The sequence below is a fragment of the Neopsephotus bourkii genome, unplaced genomic scaffold (genome assembly GCF_033783945.1).
Source record: "Neopsephotus bourkii isolate Nb327-2 ecotype Australia unplaced genomic scaffold, CSIRO-AGI_Nbou_v1 NB_804, whole genome shotgun sequence".
Classification (NCBI taxonomy): Eukaryota; Metazoa; Chordata; class Aves; order Psittaciformes; family Psittacidae; genus Neopsephotus; species Neopsephotus bourkii.
Window position 1 is genome coordinate 935,658 of NW_026901300.1, and position 18,030 is coordinate 953,687.

The 18,030-nt window shown below is 43.4% G+C and overlaps 1 protein-coding gene across 1 annotated transcript in view; it reads left to right on the top strand.

The window, feature by feature from the left end:
* The first annotated feature begins 17,351 nt into the window (after nt 1-17,351).
* The window catches only part of CASTOR2 (cytosolic arginine sensor for mTORC1 subunit 2), a 113,297-nt gene continuing 112,618 nt past the window's right edge, over nt 17,352-18,030 (top strand). Inside the window, exon 1 of the mRNA XM_061355460.1 lies at nt 17,352-17,775. Coding sequence (XP_061211444.1) covers nt 17,663-17,775 — 113 coding nt within the window. The 5' untranslated portion in view covers nt 17,352-17,662. The remainder of the gene's footprint in view (nt 17,776-18,030) is intronic.

The window sequence follows — 18,030 nt, forward strand, 5'->3', positions numbered from 1 at the left end:
CTTAAATTAGGAAAAGACATGTTAAAAACATTAAAGGAGGGGAAATTATTTATAAGCAAACTTTAAACAAAAAATAAAAGGCCAAAACTGTGCTGAAGCATACAGTCTAGAAATACTTTGTATTAGATACCAGAAAATACTCTTTCAGTTCTACAACCCCCTTTGTCATCTTTCCAGCATCTAGACACTGACTTCTAATGAAATGTGATCCCAGTAAATCCTGGGGTTTGGTGCATTGTCAGTGATCCTAAGCATCCCACTTTTGAGGGGTTTATGTTAAGCCTTCTGGAAGATAATTGTCTTTTGTTGCCGCCTTCAAAAATAACTTTTCAATCTCTTGAGACTGCTGTTCATCGGACCACTTTCAACCACATGCTTCATTTCATGTATTCAGAGCCTTCAAGCACATGTTAAGTTCCTTTAGTATCAGGAAGACTTTCAGAAGGGGTTAATGATAAGCAGATGAGTGCAGGTGACTATTACTGTCACAGTTTTGAACATCACCTCTCTTAGTTGTACATACTACTTCTTGGCCAGATGCTTCTCCGAATCCATTGAAGTGGCAGGAGAGCTACTTCTGTGTTGAGCCCTGAGCTTGAAATGAAGCAGTTTGTCACACCAGCTCAATCTGAGATGCTGTGTGGTGATGTGCAGCTCCCTGGCAAAGCTCTAGGGAGGACAGCAGGGACAGTCACACCTTCCCTGGGGCTGAGGGACACTGCTCACCTTCCAATGCAATTTGTGCTTCTTGGCTCATAGCTCTGGTGCCTCCTTTCTGTTGCCAGCAAGAGAGCATGTGGTTCAGTTTGATGTCTGTGCTGTTGGTTTTGCTGGATTTGGGGAGGCTCGTCCTATGTGGGGAAAAACCCCGGTTTGTTGAAGAGAGTCTATAATGAAAGATGACTGCAATAACTGCAGGCTGATATAATTGAACATTTGAAGGATAATTCATGTTCTGCACTCATACAGCCAAATATCCAGGACAGATTATTCTGTTTTTAAAAATAGACTGATTATTACAAGCCAAAGTGAACAGGGATGAAACAGCAAAAGCCCACCTGATTCCAGTACTACAGAAATGTCAATGAGGGAGCCGGCTGCGAATACAACTATTGCAGCTCTTGTAAGTAGTGACAAAAATAAGTCTGCACAACGTAAGCCTTAGGCAGTGACAACAGGATGACATTGAAATGGGTCCAAATCACCTCCCTGTATCTAAGCCAACTTTTGTGTGTTTCTGGATGTGAAATTTACATGTCAAAGCTTGATAAGTACAATACAGACGAACAGTGATATGCACATCCAGGATGGTTGATTCAATTCCTCAAGGCCTGCTTGGGGGAGGGCATGTGGGTACAAAACAACATGTAGCACATCATGGGGAGGGAACCAGTTACTTGCAAATGCGTACATACGTGTCTATATGCAGAATGTATCTGTGAAATGCTGACCTCTTCATTCCCCCTCCAAAGTACTGGCAGTACTTGCTTCTTAATTTCCTTTCTTGCTGTTGGCTTTGTGAGCTTGCAGCAGTGTGGCCTGGCTGCTACTTTGGAGTTTATGCTCTGAGAGCCAACTATTGGTCCCAGTGAAACTGAGTGTATCCTGTGCTGCAAGGGAGGGGTAATCTCTCTGAGGAAGATTACAACTTGGCCTTGATAGTGCCCAGTGGATTTAGCCAGCAACGTAAATGCAGTGCCAGAGATCAGTACTTCTTTCTAAATGTGGCTTTCATGAGGGTCAGTTGGTGGGACATTCTTTTTGTTTTCGCATTTGTTAGATTTTTATAATCCTGAAAGAGTTTTTTTAAAACCGGATACTGTGTTTACACAGGTCTTGTGTGCATCACTTGCAAAGATTATATTACTCTTTGCAGCCAGCTAAAGCTGAATGCAGAGATAGGCCGGCTGGACGAGGACTGGAGCAACCTCCCCTAGTGGAAGGTGTCCCTGCCCGCAGCAGGGGGTTGGAACTGGATGAGCTTTAAGGTCCCTTCCAGCCCAAACCAGTCTGTGATTCTATGATATAACCGGGTTGGCTGTTTGCTGAACAGAGTATTTCCGATGAATATTGGCGTGGTCAACAATGGGTTTCATTGGTAGGACGATGTGTGGGATAAGGATAGATGCTTTCTGCAGCAAGGAAAAGAAAGGGTATTTGGACTTCAGCTTTCCAGTTAACTGTTTCTTTGTGTCTGGTTGTTGTTACCGCCATGGCGTCTTTTCAACTCTAGGACTTGTTCCCTTTGTCTTGATCTAGATTAATGCCTTTCATCATTTGATGAAAGGAGCCTCAGACCCCAGGCAAATGGGAGGAGAGGCAAGACTTGAAGCAATGGGATGGGTGATCAGTAAATGGTTTTGGATTTATTGGGCTCCAATCCCGCCTTATCTTTCTGTAGACTGCTTACAAGTATTCAGCAGCTCTGGCTGAGCCTGGAAAAAACTGAGGGAGACTGCAGGCAAATACTGTCATCTGTCTTGGAAGAGAGGTGTTTATGCATAACTGTTAAAACCAGAAGACACCAAACCTGTGGTTTTTGGTCTCACCAAACTCCTCTGATGTTGCTAACATCTATTAGAACAAAGGCTGAGTGTTTGTTCTACATCTCTGATGATCGTGCTGGGTCTCTACTCACATCTTTCTGAAGTGGATCCACTTGATGGAGTGGTGTGTTTGGACCCATAATAATGATTTGCATAAGCATTAGAAAAATCCCTACATGGTTATGCAGGAAAACATGCTTTCAATGTTTAGCAGTATCATGTAATGTTAGTTTGAGCAGAAATCACCACAAAGTTAGGGGGGGTTGTGTGGATTTGGTTTGGTTTGGGGGGTTGTGTGGTTCTTGTTGTTTTTCCCAAAAAAAAATTGGGGTGTGAAGGGAGATTCTGATATGCTCTAATGCAGGAGTGGTGTTAGGAACAGGCATTTCTTTTACTGCAGTTGAAGAAATAAAACTTTTTCCATTGCTGCTTTATAGAATTTATTTTTATCACCAAGGCCTGACCTGAGGAAAGCTAAACTTCTATATTCAGTGTAAGAAGGCACACAACATTTTCTTAATAGTATATTCCTAATGTGCTTTCTAAGCAGATCATGGAAGCAAATGTATTCCTGCTGTTGTCTGTCGCCCCAAGTGTCTCATCTGTCCATTCCATGAACTCATGCATGCTTGCTTTCTTCCCTTTTTAATGAACAGTAAGAGAGCAGAATGTTCTGTGCAGCCCCTTGTCTGTTTGGAGTTATAGAGCTGAAAAGAATCTTTTGCAAGGTATGCTAGCTGTGGAGAAGAAAGATGTTATAAAGACAAAGCTCGAAACGTATCCTTGGTGGTACTTTTTGGCTTACATAGGTGAAACTTTTAAATATGTTCAACTTTATCATCTGACTGTACAAACTTCTCTTCAACAATGAACAGCAGAAGTGAGCCTTTGGAACCTATCTTAATGCTCATCTGGCAAAGTTTTGCAATTTCATAATCATATAGTTGTTACCAGTATGGTTTCCTTTCGCTTCTTTACTCATATATTAATGGCATCTCTATTCTCCAAAGGTTTTTCCAATATAATTTGCTACTGCAAAATGAGAAGTGCTAAAAGTCAGCAAGCTTGTATTGAGAGAGACTCCTACCTACCAGCTTGGAGAAGGATCAGATGAGTTCAGGAGTGAGTAGTAAGTCCCACATTTGGGTGCTGGCTGAATTTTGCAGCAGTGGGGTGGAAAGCCCCAAGCTGCGGTGCTGACACTTGGACATTGCAGTCAGGTCTGCTTATTCTTTTGAACAAAATGTCACAATTTTACAATTTTCCAAGTCATTGGCACAACCATGGAAAATAGACAGTATAATGTATTGTTAAATCAGCTTCAGTGGAAACTTCTCATCATGAAAATGTAATTGAAGCTATTATTTTCATGGCAGCTAATGTCATAATGGCACCGTACTCCACTGGTGAGTGGAATCTCAAGATTCAGAACATGCTCCCTGCTTACATCCTTGGGAAGCAATCATAACTTCAGATACAGCCCTGCTTTAAATAATGAGTTTAACTCAGCATTATAGCATCACTACAGATGCAGCACAGTTTAATATGCAATGGGTAAAGCCACTTAATGTACTCTTCTTGTCTTCCTTGCTCAAGAGTGTGCAAAAGGATATTGGAGTGACAAGTGAAAATAAGGCAACCCACTTTGTTCTGGCCTGATTTTTCAGGGCCATGGGGATTGCATTGTTCTGTGGTCCTTTTGAGAGGAATGCTTCCTCTGTGCTTCCTCTGACGTTACCAGAGTGGGCCCTGAAGGAGAAGTGCCCAGGTGGCTGTGAGCGCATAAATCTCTAACACTTCAGCACACTTGCACAGTAGTTCCAGGCTTAGAGATAGTAAAAGGATGTTCCTTCTTGAGAGGTTACTGGGAGGAATTAATCAAGAAGTTCTTATTGAAATGTCTGCGTTGTTAAAATGACAATTCATTAAAATCAAACCTTTTTTTTTTTTCAGGAGGGGGTTTGTTCTGAGACTCTCGTGTTGCTTTTTGTCTTTTAAATATCATTTTTACAGGAAAGGTTTTGACATTGTTGAAACATCTGCTTTGAACAGTTTCTTTTATAAACCGTACTGTTGGAGACACATAAATGGAAGCTTAAATTGAAAAAGACAAAATGAATAGGTGAAATGAGGAAAAAAAAAGTTGAATTTTTCATTTTAATTTAAAGGAGGAAAATATTTTTCAAGTATCACATTCATATTGCCTGAAAGAGCGTTTCTTATTCTATTTTAAAAAATTAAGGGATGGGAAAATATCTAGGTAAAAATAAGTGAACAGAGCAAAAGAACAGTTACTTTCTGCTCTTTGTAGAGGGACTTCAACTCCTGGTATCCTTACCTTAGCATATAATGTTAAAGTTTGCCTTTCTGAGGACCACAAGAAGAGCCCCTGCTAGTATTTGCCCTCACTGTGTTTCTGTTCATGTACAACTTTTAAAAGTGAATTCTCAATTAAAACTCCATGGGAATTCCCAACTTAGTAAAGATTGTTGGTTCAGTACTAAGGATGGCTTGTTGCTACTTCGCAGTAAATCTGTATTTCTCATCCCATTTCAGATGCAGCTCTTGCACAAAGTGACAGATTACCATAGCAGGAGCCAGCCCCTAGATTAGATACGGTACCATGAGGGCAAACTGGGTTAATAAACAAGTCATCTGTAAATCAGCAAAACATGGTACAAGAAAGTATGGAATAACTACAGAAAGACATCAGTCTTTTCCTTAAATCTCTTACATGATGTGTGGAAACAATTTTATTACACACATACACACACATATGAGTTAGAAAAGAAGCCTGAAAATCAGAGCTGGTATAAACTAGTGCTATGTAGGGAGAGGTCTGATAGAGGTGTACTATTTCATACCAGCTTTCAAAGAAGGACCTGCACAAAAATTACCATAATATGGAAGTAACAGTCCTGGCTGTCTAAATTTGTTCCCTTTGCTGCTGAAGCTGATAAAAGCAGATGTAATATATGGACTGATATGTCTGGGAGGCACCCTGCATTTGTTTTTTTTTTAACACTTTAGCAATGTTCTCTCCAGGAGGGATTCCCTTTAAAGGGGAAAAAAACAAGGGGTGGGGGAAGAAGGTGAAAACCAAACTTGCAGTAATTGCTTGTAACTTACAGCAGAGGCACTTGAATGGAAGTAACTTATTCCTTTATTGTGTGACAAGAAGAAAAAAAAAAACAACACTCCAGCTTTGCAGAAGTGGTCTTAACTTGGTATTGTCATTCTTAAACCATTTGTGTTCAGAGATTTAGAGTCTCTGGCAAGCCCTCCGTGCTAGCAAGATACTTTCTGATAAAGAATCTTTGCCTCTCTGTTGGACAGCAGTGTAATAATAATCTTGCCTATAAGATGAAGCCTCTGTGATCAGCTGGTTGTTGCATAGCTTCTAATTTGTCATGGATATTTCTGTGTTTTCAAGGAAATACTTAGACTGAAAGCTGAGAATAAACAGACTTAAAAGGCTGTAAATACATGTCAATGATGCTAAATACAGACATGACAAGTGCCAAAATCTGATCTTGAAGTGTGACTGACTCAAGCTTTGCAGGATTATATTGTCTATCTTTCTCCTACTGTTAGTCAAAAAGTTACAGCCAAGCCATAACTTCCTACAAAGTTTGTAAGTACTGACAGTGGATTATCTAAGCAAGTGGGGCACACATTTGCAGGAAAAATATCTTGTGAAGCAAAAGGAAAAAAAAGATAAAATGAGTGATCAGCATCAATCAGACATTCAACATCTGCATTTTAGGAACATTATCTTCTATGCTCTTTGGGTGAATAGATTTTTTTATTCCTTTTCTAGACGTACCTTTTCACATCCAGGATGGTACTAACAGTGAGTGTGGACAAGTTGCTAACTGAATCATGGCCACCTTGTCAGTCAGATGCAGTCATGTGGATTCTGAAAGTCAATATCCTAATAGAAGCTGTGACACAAGGCAATCTTTGTATTACTAGCAATCTTTGTATTACTTACTGGTTTGGTCACAGCAAATTTCCATTGATCCATGCCTTGGCAAATAGTTTCTCCCTATCACCAAACAGCTCTTGAATTTTCTTAGCCTTTTCTAGCCTTTGAGATTTACAGCTCAAAAACCTGATGGGCAAACACAGCTTGGGACTGAAGTGTCTCTGCTAAGCTTTCTTCTGGTACTTGCTTGGGAATGTTTGATGGCACAGCAGCATGCTTTAACTCTTCTCCCCTCTTTGTGTGTGGCAGAAAGAGCCTTTCTACTTTCCATCTGGGCTAAAAAAAAAAAACCAGCTTCCTGCAGTTGGATTCTTTCAAACAAAATCTTGCTGCAGCCACATCATTTAAACAGAGATCTGGAGTTTTTTAGACAGATCTCTAGGACTCTTAAACATCATCAGAAAATGCTGTTCCTGTAGTGAGGGGGCTCAGCCTGTACCTCGTTCCACTGATTTAGTGAAATGGTGGTGGCAACAAGTGTGCCAGTGTGCGTGCATGGAGTCAGCCTCAGGCTGAAGGGTAGAGAGCGAGGCAGGGCTTCTTTTATTTGAAGTGTTATGCCTCATCTTTCTAAATGAGCACTATCACACAGAGTTCTTGTTTGTTTAGTTTTCTTTAGCCGAAATAATATTAAGTCCCCAGTGTGAGTGCAATAATATAATTTGTGTTGAAATGAGAGTGGGAGCAGAGTGCTGTTTCATTAGAAGTTTAACACTTTGTCTGTTCTCTTGAAAAATAAACCCAAGTGCCTAACCCTATATTCTGAGGAAAGACACTGAGACAGGGACCAGCTTCCTTCCCATATGGCAGTAGCCCACTGGGAAAGGCCAGGTTCAATCATTCTTTTAAATCTGGCCTTGCACACTACAGAGGTTGCCCTTTCTGGTTTGTGTCTCTGTGACCTTAGAGTCAGTATATGGACACTGCAGAAGAACCCCAGAAGAAATGTTATCTGCCTGCAGTTGCACTGTGAGCACAAGAACCTCTTCCCAGCTAGTATTTCATGGAAGCTGACATTTTTCCACAAAAAAGCTTTAGTTTCAACAAATCAGCACTTTCCCACAGAGAAGTCTTTTGCTGAAGAAATTCCCCAAATACTTAGTTGTGGTTGTGGTAGCTCCTCAGTAGGGGGAGTTCTGGTATGCTTAGTTATAGGTTCATGTCCAAGAATTTGAACAACATTAAGTGCTTCCATGAGTGTGGTTGGTATATGAGGAAGACGTAAAAGCCTCTGGGACTTCTGTTTTTCCTTAGGCTTCGTCATCTCCTGCTCTTCTTTCTTTTTGCCTGTTCAAGTTAAACAGATACTGTGTACTAGTTTGTTCTGTTATCATTTCCCCTTGGGACAAATTATTCCAGTGCAGATACCTGTCATTTGACCTACTGGACCAAAGCATAAAAAGTCTAATAATTGCCTTACCTTCAACTCGTATATTTATTCTTCAAACATGTGGCCCCATTTTGTGTTGTCTCTGAAGTTATCGTAGTTTATCCCATTTCTAGCTCTTCCCAAGAAGCAGATCACAAAAGCACTGCTTACTCACTCCATTTAAAGTAAGAAATTAATTTGAGTTACGTGGGAATAGAGGTTAAGACTCTAGTTAATGCCAAGAACTGAGAAGGCTTAGTCTTCAGGTAACAAGCAGATTAGGATGCACTACTAACTGGGGTCTCTTCTTGGTGTAACTCCATTATTTTTATTTTTTCCTTTTCTGCATTCTGCTCTTCATGGACAGCTATACAAAAAAAAAGTAAGAGGAATTTATTGCAGGGCTGTTTCTCTAGCACTGTGTCCCCGCTTCTGAAAACAGGCCACTGCACAAGGCAGCTGCCAGCTCAGAGAATGGCTTTCACTGTCCCTCCACCTGATGCCAGTGCTCAGCTCTCCTCAGCCGGAGCTGCCCTCCTGTTCGTTTCCCAGGCCTGATGTACAGTGAGAAGCATCAGTTTTCTGTGTGGCATTTATTGCACCTCCACTTCTGCCCACCCATCCCCCTCTGCACTCTCTCCCCTTGCTCCTTGTTAGACATGATTACGTGTTGTTTGGCCTCATTCCATTTAGGTTACTTTGCTGTGTCATCTTGAATTTTGATCTCCCAAAGATCTCCTTGTTTGAACCAAATGATAGAGTAGGCAGAGTTCATTAAAGTAAATAACAGCGTAGGGTGAAACACAGCCCTGAAGTAATCACAACTGGAATTTGGAAAGTGATTCTGAGTGTAAAGAAGCCTGTTCCATGCTCTCTGATACAGGCAGAAACAGGGGCTTGAAAACAGCCAGCTTTCCATGCTCTATTTAAACCTGTCAGCTCTCCAGACAAAGCATGAGTGGTTATAGCAGGGGGAGAGAAAGCAGTTGGAAGGGGGATATGTGACCATATTACAGAACCTTGTGTCTGAGTTTCTCCCTTGATCCCCAAAGCTGGAACATTTCTTCATGTTGGTGCTGCTGCTGCTGCTGCTGTTGTGTTTTGTTGGGGCCAGTGGCAGAGGAAAGCCATGATTTAAACCTAGAAGTGGAAATACCTTATATAAAGCAAACTTTCTGCACAGTTAAATGCAGTTGACTGCCTCCTTCCATTTGGTCCCCTGTGTGTCTCAGTGTCCTATTTCTTTAGTCTGTTTGTTTTCAGTATTTGTAATGTTCCATTTTATAGTATCTCTGTGGTTTTTCCTCTTCTGTCTTACAGACTCTTTGTTCCTCAGTTCAGCTTTAGTTCCTCAGGGCACTCAGAATATTACTACTAAAACTTTGCACTAAAAATAAAGGCTCAAATCTGCAGAGTGGTTTAGAAGTGTGAGGTTTTGTACTTGTTAGACACTAGAGAAAGTGCAGCAGAAGAGATTGCAAACATGTTGTACTCTTACATTCTGCCATGAGCATTTATTTGCTATGGTCAGAAATGGGATTCAAAAAGTGATGGTCCAGTTCCACAGCTCATGATGTTCATTGATGAATTTGTTTCAGTAACTCCTCCCTTGCAGCATCTATGAAGCTACACATACAGTGTATAAACCAAGGAAAAAGTATTCCCTGGTCACCATGGTGGAACACAAAATCTGAAGATGTGTAAACACATTTCTAGTCCTCTGCAGAGGTATCCTGTTGACAGATCTAGTATTTACATGATTTTTGCTCTTGCAAATTGGAGCCTGGAACAATTAATTATACATGACTCTCAAGTGTTACAGAAGCAGGCCTCGTATGAGCGACTGTGTGTACATCTCCTGATGGTGCAGTTATTTTTATGTCTTTAGAACATCCTTCATTTTGGTCTGTCTCTAGTATGTAACTCTGTAGAGTGCATGGGAGTAGTTGTACATGATGCTGATTCCTGTTTTTAAGGCATGACCATGGGTTAAAAGTCTTACCCTGGTATGAGAGGTGAGAGGAGAATTATGTTTTCAAGTATTTGCTGGAATGTGCTGTGTGGAATCAAAAGGGCTGAGATACCTGAAGGAAGAACCCAGGTTAGAGACTGTGGGAACAACTGGGCTTTATCTTCTAAATGACTCCAGGAGAGCTCATTTGTAATCATGTAAGAGAAAGACCCTTCTGAGGAAGGGCCAGAGTTAGCATTACAAACAGGAGGGGATGGATGCCAACAATGTGCTGGAGGAAATGGCTGCTGTTAGAGAGACCAGGCTGCTTCCCTGTTGGAGCTCCTGCCAGGAGAGACCTGGACATGCTGGTTCAGGCCCTCCACCTCTTACAGACCAATGACCAACAGGCCCTGCTTTGTCTCAACAAAGCCACCTTGTCTAACTGGGATTCCTGCCAGCTTGCCTTCGCCTTTCTTAAAGAGGGCAGGCCTTAGAGTGCATTTACAATATTCAGTTTCCTCTTTGCTGGGAGTTTCCATCACAGGAGCTCTCTCTTAGTCCTGCAGACAGACAAAAGCTTTGACTAGCACAGCAACTGTGTAGGAATTAGTCCCTTAGGGCAGGTTGTGACTTCTAAAGCCAGCAGTAAACACATTGCCACAGCGAAAACTCCCTTGAGAGGAGTTTCACAGGCCCACAAAGTCAACAAAAACTCAGGACTATCCAGGGGTTACACTAACCAAGAAATTGTTCAAGTGGAAATGGCAAAACCCTATGAGCCCAACTTAGCTACTCCAGTTGTAAAGAGAAATGTAGTCTGGTCAGAAGTGTACTGCCTTTTTTGCACATAAGGTTACTCTAAATACAAGGGCAAATAAGGCCTCACTGTTGAGAGATGGGATGTAATTTATTGAGAATGTGAGAGGCAATATGCAGGGGATTTTCTATGTGGCAATCTATCTGCAGTTAAATCTTGTGAATACCTGAATCCTGTGGTCCAGTAGAGCATGCAGGATTTTGCCCTGTACAGCTGGAACTTTCCAGTGTGCCAAAAACTGCTCTGGATAATGATAATAGCTCATACATTGACCTGCTCTGGGAGTACCCATATGGCTGTTGGAGGCCTACCTGGTCTACCATGTGATCAGGTAGGACTATGTAGGAGATGTGTTATGTTTTTCAATTGGAGGACATTTGACAAGATACTGATCTGTGCTTTCTTGTCCTTACTAGCACATCCACTGCCTACTGCACTGAGGGACCAGCCTCTTCCATTGCACTCGTTTCTGTATCACAGTGACAGGGTTTGTTTGATTCAGTGGAAAACTGCGAGGTTAAGGGGGAGCTGTGGATAAATTTCAGTAGAGTTTCTAATCGTTAATTTTTGGATTACCTTTGCACTGTAACCCTTAGGAAACAAGGTCACCTGCTCCATGGGCTGGGAAGGTGCTTTTGCAAATAAGGGTGTTTGTTCAATGTTGCTGATCCGTGCTGATCCGTTATAAATGCTGCATTAGTTATTGTGTCCACATGTTATGTACAGTCATGTGATGCTTGAGGCCTAAAATGCATTTAGCAAGTCAGAAGAGATAAGGCAGGCTCCAATCTGGCTTTCTTCCCTTAGGTTTGCAGAACGTGTTTGCAGATGTGTTGATCTTTAGAAGGCTGGCAGGGAAGGAGGGGGTATTTTCTTTAATTTCCTATTTCCGTATCAGAAGTAAATGAGAAGATGAGGTGGTCTTTAACACCTCTTGGTACCTGTGAAAACATCCCTCTCACATCCTGAGCCATGCTGTCTCAGTTTTGCATCAATAATGATTTTCAGCCTTGAAGTGGACATGACTTCCATCATTTCACCTGGCTTTGCACAGAGCTAATGGGCTGAACTGGGTCTGTTTCAATATTGCTTATTGCAGCAGACAGGTTTAAGTAGCTCACCTGATCACTATACCAGTGTGATCAGCATGTTGTCTAGGAAACTTTCAGGTTCTGTCTCATGTGATGCTTTGGTTCAGCAACACATGCACAGCTTTTCCTCTTTTGTTTAATAATCATTTTACTTCCCAGAGTTTGAATCTTTCCACTGAAGTTCATAGGTGCAACTTACGAAGGCATCTAAGTGTTACTGAGGATGAGGAATCCATAGGAGCCATTGAATCTCCAAGGATGTGTCCAAGCTTTGCCAGCCACTAGGGAAGAGAACAAGGAATTGGAGTAAAATACCAATGCCAAATATCTATGCTTGGCTCCTTGAGTCCAAAGTTGAGCAAATTTTGCTTCCCTTGGATGGGGACAGGACCAGCCTGCTACTATGTAGTGTGCTGAGCTTTGGTGAGTTTCTTGAAGTTGGTTGGTACTGCAGTTAGTAGTTGCTAGGTCCACCTATGTATTACAGGTATGTGCAATTGCATCTCTTCTCTCCAGAGGCTATATAATATTGGTTACAAGTGTCAAAGTTTCCTTTCCCCAGCCCAGTATTAGGAGTCCTTTGTTTTCTGGTCTTCCAGGCTAGTAGCTTTATGGTGGCACCAAAGCATAGAATTTAGGTGGGGGGAACCACAGTATGAGATTTTGTCCTTCTTCACCGGGGTATTTAGCTGTACATTCTCCATTTGTAAGCTGGTCTGTGAATGTTTAATTGGAGCTTGTTGCTGCTACCGAGTTAGGGTAAGATGGCTTTGTACACAGAGTTAAGACCTCCCCCTGCACATCCTCTTACTGGGTTGGCCTCTTCCCACCCCCCACGCCCCAGCCCTCCTGCAGGACATCTGAGGAGCTGATGCAACAACCAAGTTTCATCTGCACCTCAGCTGTGCCCTAGGAGCACGAAATGTCTGACCTGCGCAGCCCACTTTGTACTTCAACAGTAAATTAAAGGGTCTTCATTAGCTTATTTGATAGTTGAATAAAATGCTTTGAAACGCTGGCACATTAACTGCAATCAAGTTTTGAAAGGCCTCTGGTTGCTGGAAGGAAATTAGCTTGATAAATCGCTCTTTTCAATTAAACAAATGGGTAATTTTTCACAAGCCATCCCAGGAGCTATCGTTTGGGAAGCTTTTTATTTTTTCTATTTTTGGTTTTGTTGGTTTTTGGGGGGAGGGGTGTTCATATTTTACACACAATTATTGTTGTCTTTTTTTTTAAGAAGAGGCTAATTGTCACTGAAGTGTAAGATAGCAGCTTGCAAACCCATCTTGTCTGCCTCAGACCTCATAGAGGTCCCATGATCAAGCAGTGGCCTGTGAATTGTACTTCCAAAATGATGATAACCAATGGTGTGACCTTGATTCACTGCCTTCCTTTCTGTGCCTTTGTTTACTTCTTTGTCTAAAGAAGTATTACCCTCCCTGGGTCAGAAAGGCCTGTTTAACTTAAGCAAGGAGTTCCAGGATAATTAGTAACTTTCACCTCTGAGTAAACTGGTGAAGGCTGTTAAGAAACATTATGGCTTCCCTTTTCATCAGAACCAGCATCTGACCTGAAGATGCCTCTGTTCCTCAAAGCTTCAAACACAGCTTGCATTCCAAAAGTACTCTGAGCTTAGAAGCTGGAGCAGATTGCTATGTCCCCTTATGTACTGAGTCTCAAAGGGACCCCAGAAGTGCACATTGACCCTGGTTTCACACCAGAGCTACAGACGTGCTAAGAACTTCATATGCTCAGCCTACTGCAGAAAAGCAAATGCCAGTATAAACAACTGTGACACTGGATTCATCTTGCCTTGGGCATATTTATCCAGGGTACTGCCATTATGTCATTCACATTAGGACTTGTACTATCTGCTGTTTTAGATCTTAGAAGCTGTTACAAGCCCTAGTCAGAGGTCAAGACGCTGTTGAACTTCAGATGTTTCTGAAAGAAGAGCAAAATTCTGACAACAGCAGAGTGCTGTTAGATTTGCAGCAGTGCAATGTCATACAAGTCACGTGACATAATTTAATCTATTCTTTTTTAAATGAGGTTTTATTGCCAAAAATTTAGATCCTGCATGTTAAAATCCATCTGTAAAAGGCTACCAGAGCTTCATCTTTGAGAACTAAGTATGGTAATTTGGGGCTTTTTTTATGGTATCAGAAGAGACCACAAATGATTTAAGAACTTCCTTCCACCATCTAAATAAAATAATACTGACACATCCTGCTGTAGTTGGGAGTAACTGCATAAAACATGATGACTCACGTGATTAGAAATTCTCCTTTACTTTTCCTCTGTACAGAGCTGATCTTCAGGAACTCTTTGTCACAGTGCCCAATTACATTCCTTTTACGTAAACTCTTTCTGCATACGTTAAATGTCTGTTTCCTGAAAGACTGATTGTGGCAAACACTTGGGTTCCTGCAGTGTGTTTTATGAGAAATTCTGCATTCAGACCGAATTCAGTCTCCCAAAGGACTGCTGGTGGCCTCTGCCTGGCTCTACCTTGGTTGCTGCCAAGACTGTTTTGTGGCAAAATTAGAGGAGTTCTGAGGAACTTGCTTCCAGGTATACATGCCCCTGGGCAAAAAGGAGATGGCTCTTCCTCTGCTCACCAGTAAAAAGGTCCTTGTGATTATGAGTGGAAGCTGATATATCCGAAGGCTGCCCATCAGTCCAAATACAGTCTGCGTTGTTCTACCAATGAACACCACCAATACCCCCCAAGCACCCCGGCCTCAAGGCTTCAAACCCCAAGTTTTACATGGAGTCTGACCTAGAGCACTTAGGAATCTCATCTACTTGTGATGGCTCATAAGCGCTCTGTCCTCCATGTGGTGAGGAGGTGAGTCTCAGTGCCTGGTCCTCATACTGAGATTTAGTTTGCCACTATATCACCTTCGTCTTTTCTTGCGTGTTCTCCCTGTTCCTTTGTTCCTGTCTGCCCAGCATGTGCTGTGGTAACCGCTATAGGAAGCTGTGTGGGCAGGGAATAGGTTTTGAGTGTAGTAGAGTCTGGTCACATCATCTTGCACAACAGGTCCCTACTCTGAGGCTGGGCTGAGTGAGTCCTTTTGAGCTGCAAAAATATGGAAAACTTGAAATTGCAATAATCAAAAGACATTATAGCATGTTATGTATAATAACAAGACATTCTAAGCTGCTCCCCGCATGGAATCTCCCAGGTATACCTGGCAACAAGGGAGAGAGAGATCTGAATACTAATGACAGTTGGAGGAGGGGGCCTTAATAGTCTTTTGGCTAATTGCCATATTGCCTGCTCTTGAAAAGTCTGCCTGTGCTGAGCTAGACATATTTTTCGTGTGTAGAAAACTAGGTTGGGTGTTGGGGGGGGCTTAATATTTTTCTAACGCTTCCTATGATCAACTCTGTGAAAGTTCATGTAGCCATGAGATCTGTGTTTCCAGCTCAAAGAGGTCTTCAGGCCTTCTTTGAAAGACTTGGAAAATCAGAGCAGCCGAACAGACTCAGGAAAGAAATTGCAATTTTGGAGGGCACCAGATGTAAACTTACAAAGTGAGGAAATATTTCTGTGTTTTGTGGGTTTTGGGGGATTTTTTGGGTTTTTTTCTTGTTTACTTGATTCTTCTTTTTTTTTTAGTAAATCCAGATGACTAACTCAGGGCCTCTTTTCTCCTTCCCTGCAGGCAGAACGAAGCCTCCGATGATTTGCTTGCTTCAAAAGGTCCCTGCTGATTTTACCTTTGGTCTGTTCTACCATTTCTCAATTGTCTCAAGTAAGCATTTTCAGTAGTAATTAGACTGGTAATAGCAGAATCCCTGGTGGCCTTCCTGGAGTTTCTGACCTCCCTGTTTTGACAAAGCTGTGCTTGGGGGCACCAGATTCTTTCTCTAAGTGGGAAGGGGAAGAGTGGATGTGAATGTTGTCCTGATTACGATGGAAAATCTTTTAAAAGAGGAAAGTTTTGCAGCATTTCCTATACATGATTCAGGCTACATTTGTCTAGTTTCCTCTGGAAGTTCACAGCAACCTAGACAGTGCGTATTTTGTCCCTGGCTGCTTCCTTCTGGGCTCTGTGGTCTGCGTTGTCCCAGAGGAATACGGATATCTCTATTTGAGATTTGTAGATGCAAGTGCAGGCATATTTTGTAGCTGGGCACAGATACATTGAGAGCTTTGAAGACCAAGACCTTGAACTGGCAGTGGAAGCATACTGCAAATCCTCTTCAGCTTCCTAAAATGCAACACCTACAGTCATCTGAACTTGTGTGTGAGGCAGTGAAGGAAAGAAACTCCCTGGATTTTAAGGGCTTTTACAAATGTTATCTTTGTTGCCTTTCCTCTGACTGATTTTGGCTATTGATATAAATGCCTCTAATTTCAAGTTTTTCCTTTGGGGATGTTGCAAATTAGAACAGCCTTTCAGAAGTATGGCCACAGACAGACATGTCCATGGAGGAATACAGGCATCCAGTGGGAATGGGAACGTAGTAAAAAGGGTTTGGAAATCCTTGTTTCACAAGCTTTTCTCCATAGCTGGATTCAAGGGATTTCTGCTACATAAAACACTGCAGAAGCTCTTCCTTCTGTACAGTGAGGAGGAATGGCCTGGAGTGGGGCTTGACTGAGCTCTGACCTGGTGACCTTGAACACATCCTCTGCCTCAGTGTCCCCTTGCGTAGAACAGAAGGGTTACTGTTGATGGGCTTTTGTATAGCCCATTTGAGATCTACTGGTGAAGGTGGTGTGTGGTGTGTCCCTGGCAGAACCAGTGTGATCTGAAGTCAAAGGGAGCTACACACAGAAGCTAAAATCGCGTTTATGGGCTAAGTACTGTTTTAAGAATACCCCAAGACTGAATTTAGTTCCTTTTTCAGCCTTGTGTGCTGTCAGTGGGGCTCTGCGCTGAGGAGCTGCTGCTTCCAAACATGGCAGGATCAGTGCCTGGATGCCAATACTGAGGCACTCCTGTTCCATCAGCCCTGTTTCTGGGGTGCCGGTGTGAGGTCTGTCCATTCCTGCCTCCCTGCAGCCTCGTGCTGAGGGGCAAAGTGACGCCTGGGACCAGCAAACCACCCGCCCTTCCAGCATTACCAACTGTCATGCACACAAGGCTGTTTCTGTGTTCTTGACAACTGCCGGTTTACCTCCGCAACACTTCCATGCAGAGTGAGTGGTTTTTTCCACTTTACTTTTGCTGCATAGGGGAGCCGGGCAGGACTCCTGCCTTCTGCGGGCGAGAGCCAACAGGGTACAACTGGAGCTTTCCCATAGCGGTAGTGAAAACTTCTCAAGTTCTCCTTTCTGCTGGTTTTTTGGATGCTGAGATTGTAGATCTTTCCCCCTGCTCGAGTCGAACGATGGGTGCAGTGAAAACGGATCCAACCCTGCTGGTCGCGTATGAGTGTTATTAACAAATCTCCTTAAGTGAGTGGTCCAACTCGGCAGGGGCGGTGAGGGGTGGGGTTGCCCGGGTCTCCTCCCCAGTGCAGGACAGCGCAGCCCATCCCGTCCAGCCGCCGGTTCCCACGGCTCGGCCCCGTCCGGCGCGGCGTTGCGGACTGCAAGGCCCGGCATGCGGCGGGGCGGCGCGCAGGCGCGCTGGGCCGGCCTTGAGTGGCAAGTTGTTTGTTCCAGCGAGCACCAGCTGCTCGGCGCTCCGCTGCCTCCTGCCCGGCTCCGCTCCGCTCCGCGCCCCGCCGGCCTCCCCACCACTACCCCGCTCCAACTTGGGCACCCCCTGCTCACTCACACCCGCCGCTGCCCGCCCCGAAGCCGGGAAGGGGAGAAGGAACCAGAGGGGGAAAAAAAGGCACCGACAATAACAGCCCCCCTCCCCCTCCCCATTCAAAAACACAAAATAAACCCCGGGGATAGATGAACTACAAATGAGAAAGAGGAAAAGATGGAACTGCACATCCTAGAGCACAGGCTCAGAGTGGCCAGCATAGCCAAGGAGAGCATCCAGTTGTTTACCTATGGATTAATCAAACTTGCTTTCCTGTCCTCTAAAACGAGGTAGGTGCTGGGGCTGGGGGCACCTTCCTTGTGGGGGAACAGGATGTTGGGGAGTACCTTCCTTGTGAGTGGGATAGGGGTTGGGGGACACCCTCATTGTCAGAAGGATAGGGGTTAGGGGGCACCCCCTTGAAGGGAATAAGATGTTGGGGGGAACCCTCCTTGTGAGGGAGGCAGGGGTTGCAGAGTACCCTCCTTTTGAGGGAGGCAGGGGTTGCGGGGTAGCCTCCTTTTGAGGGGGACAGGGGGGCACCC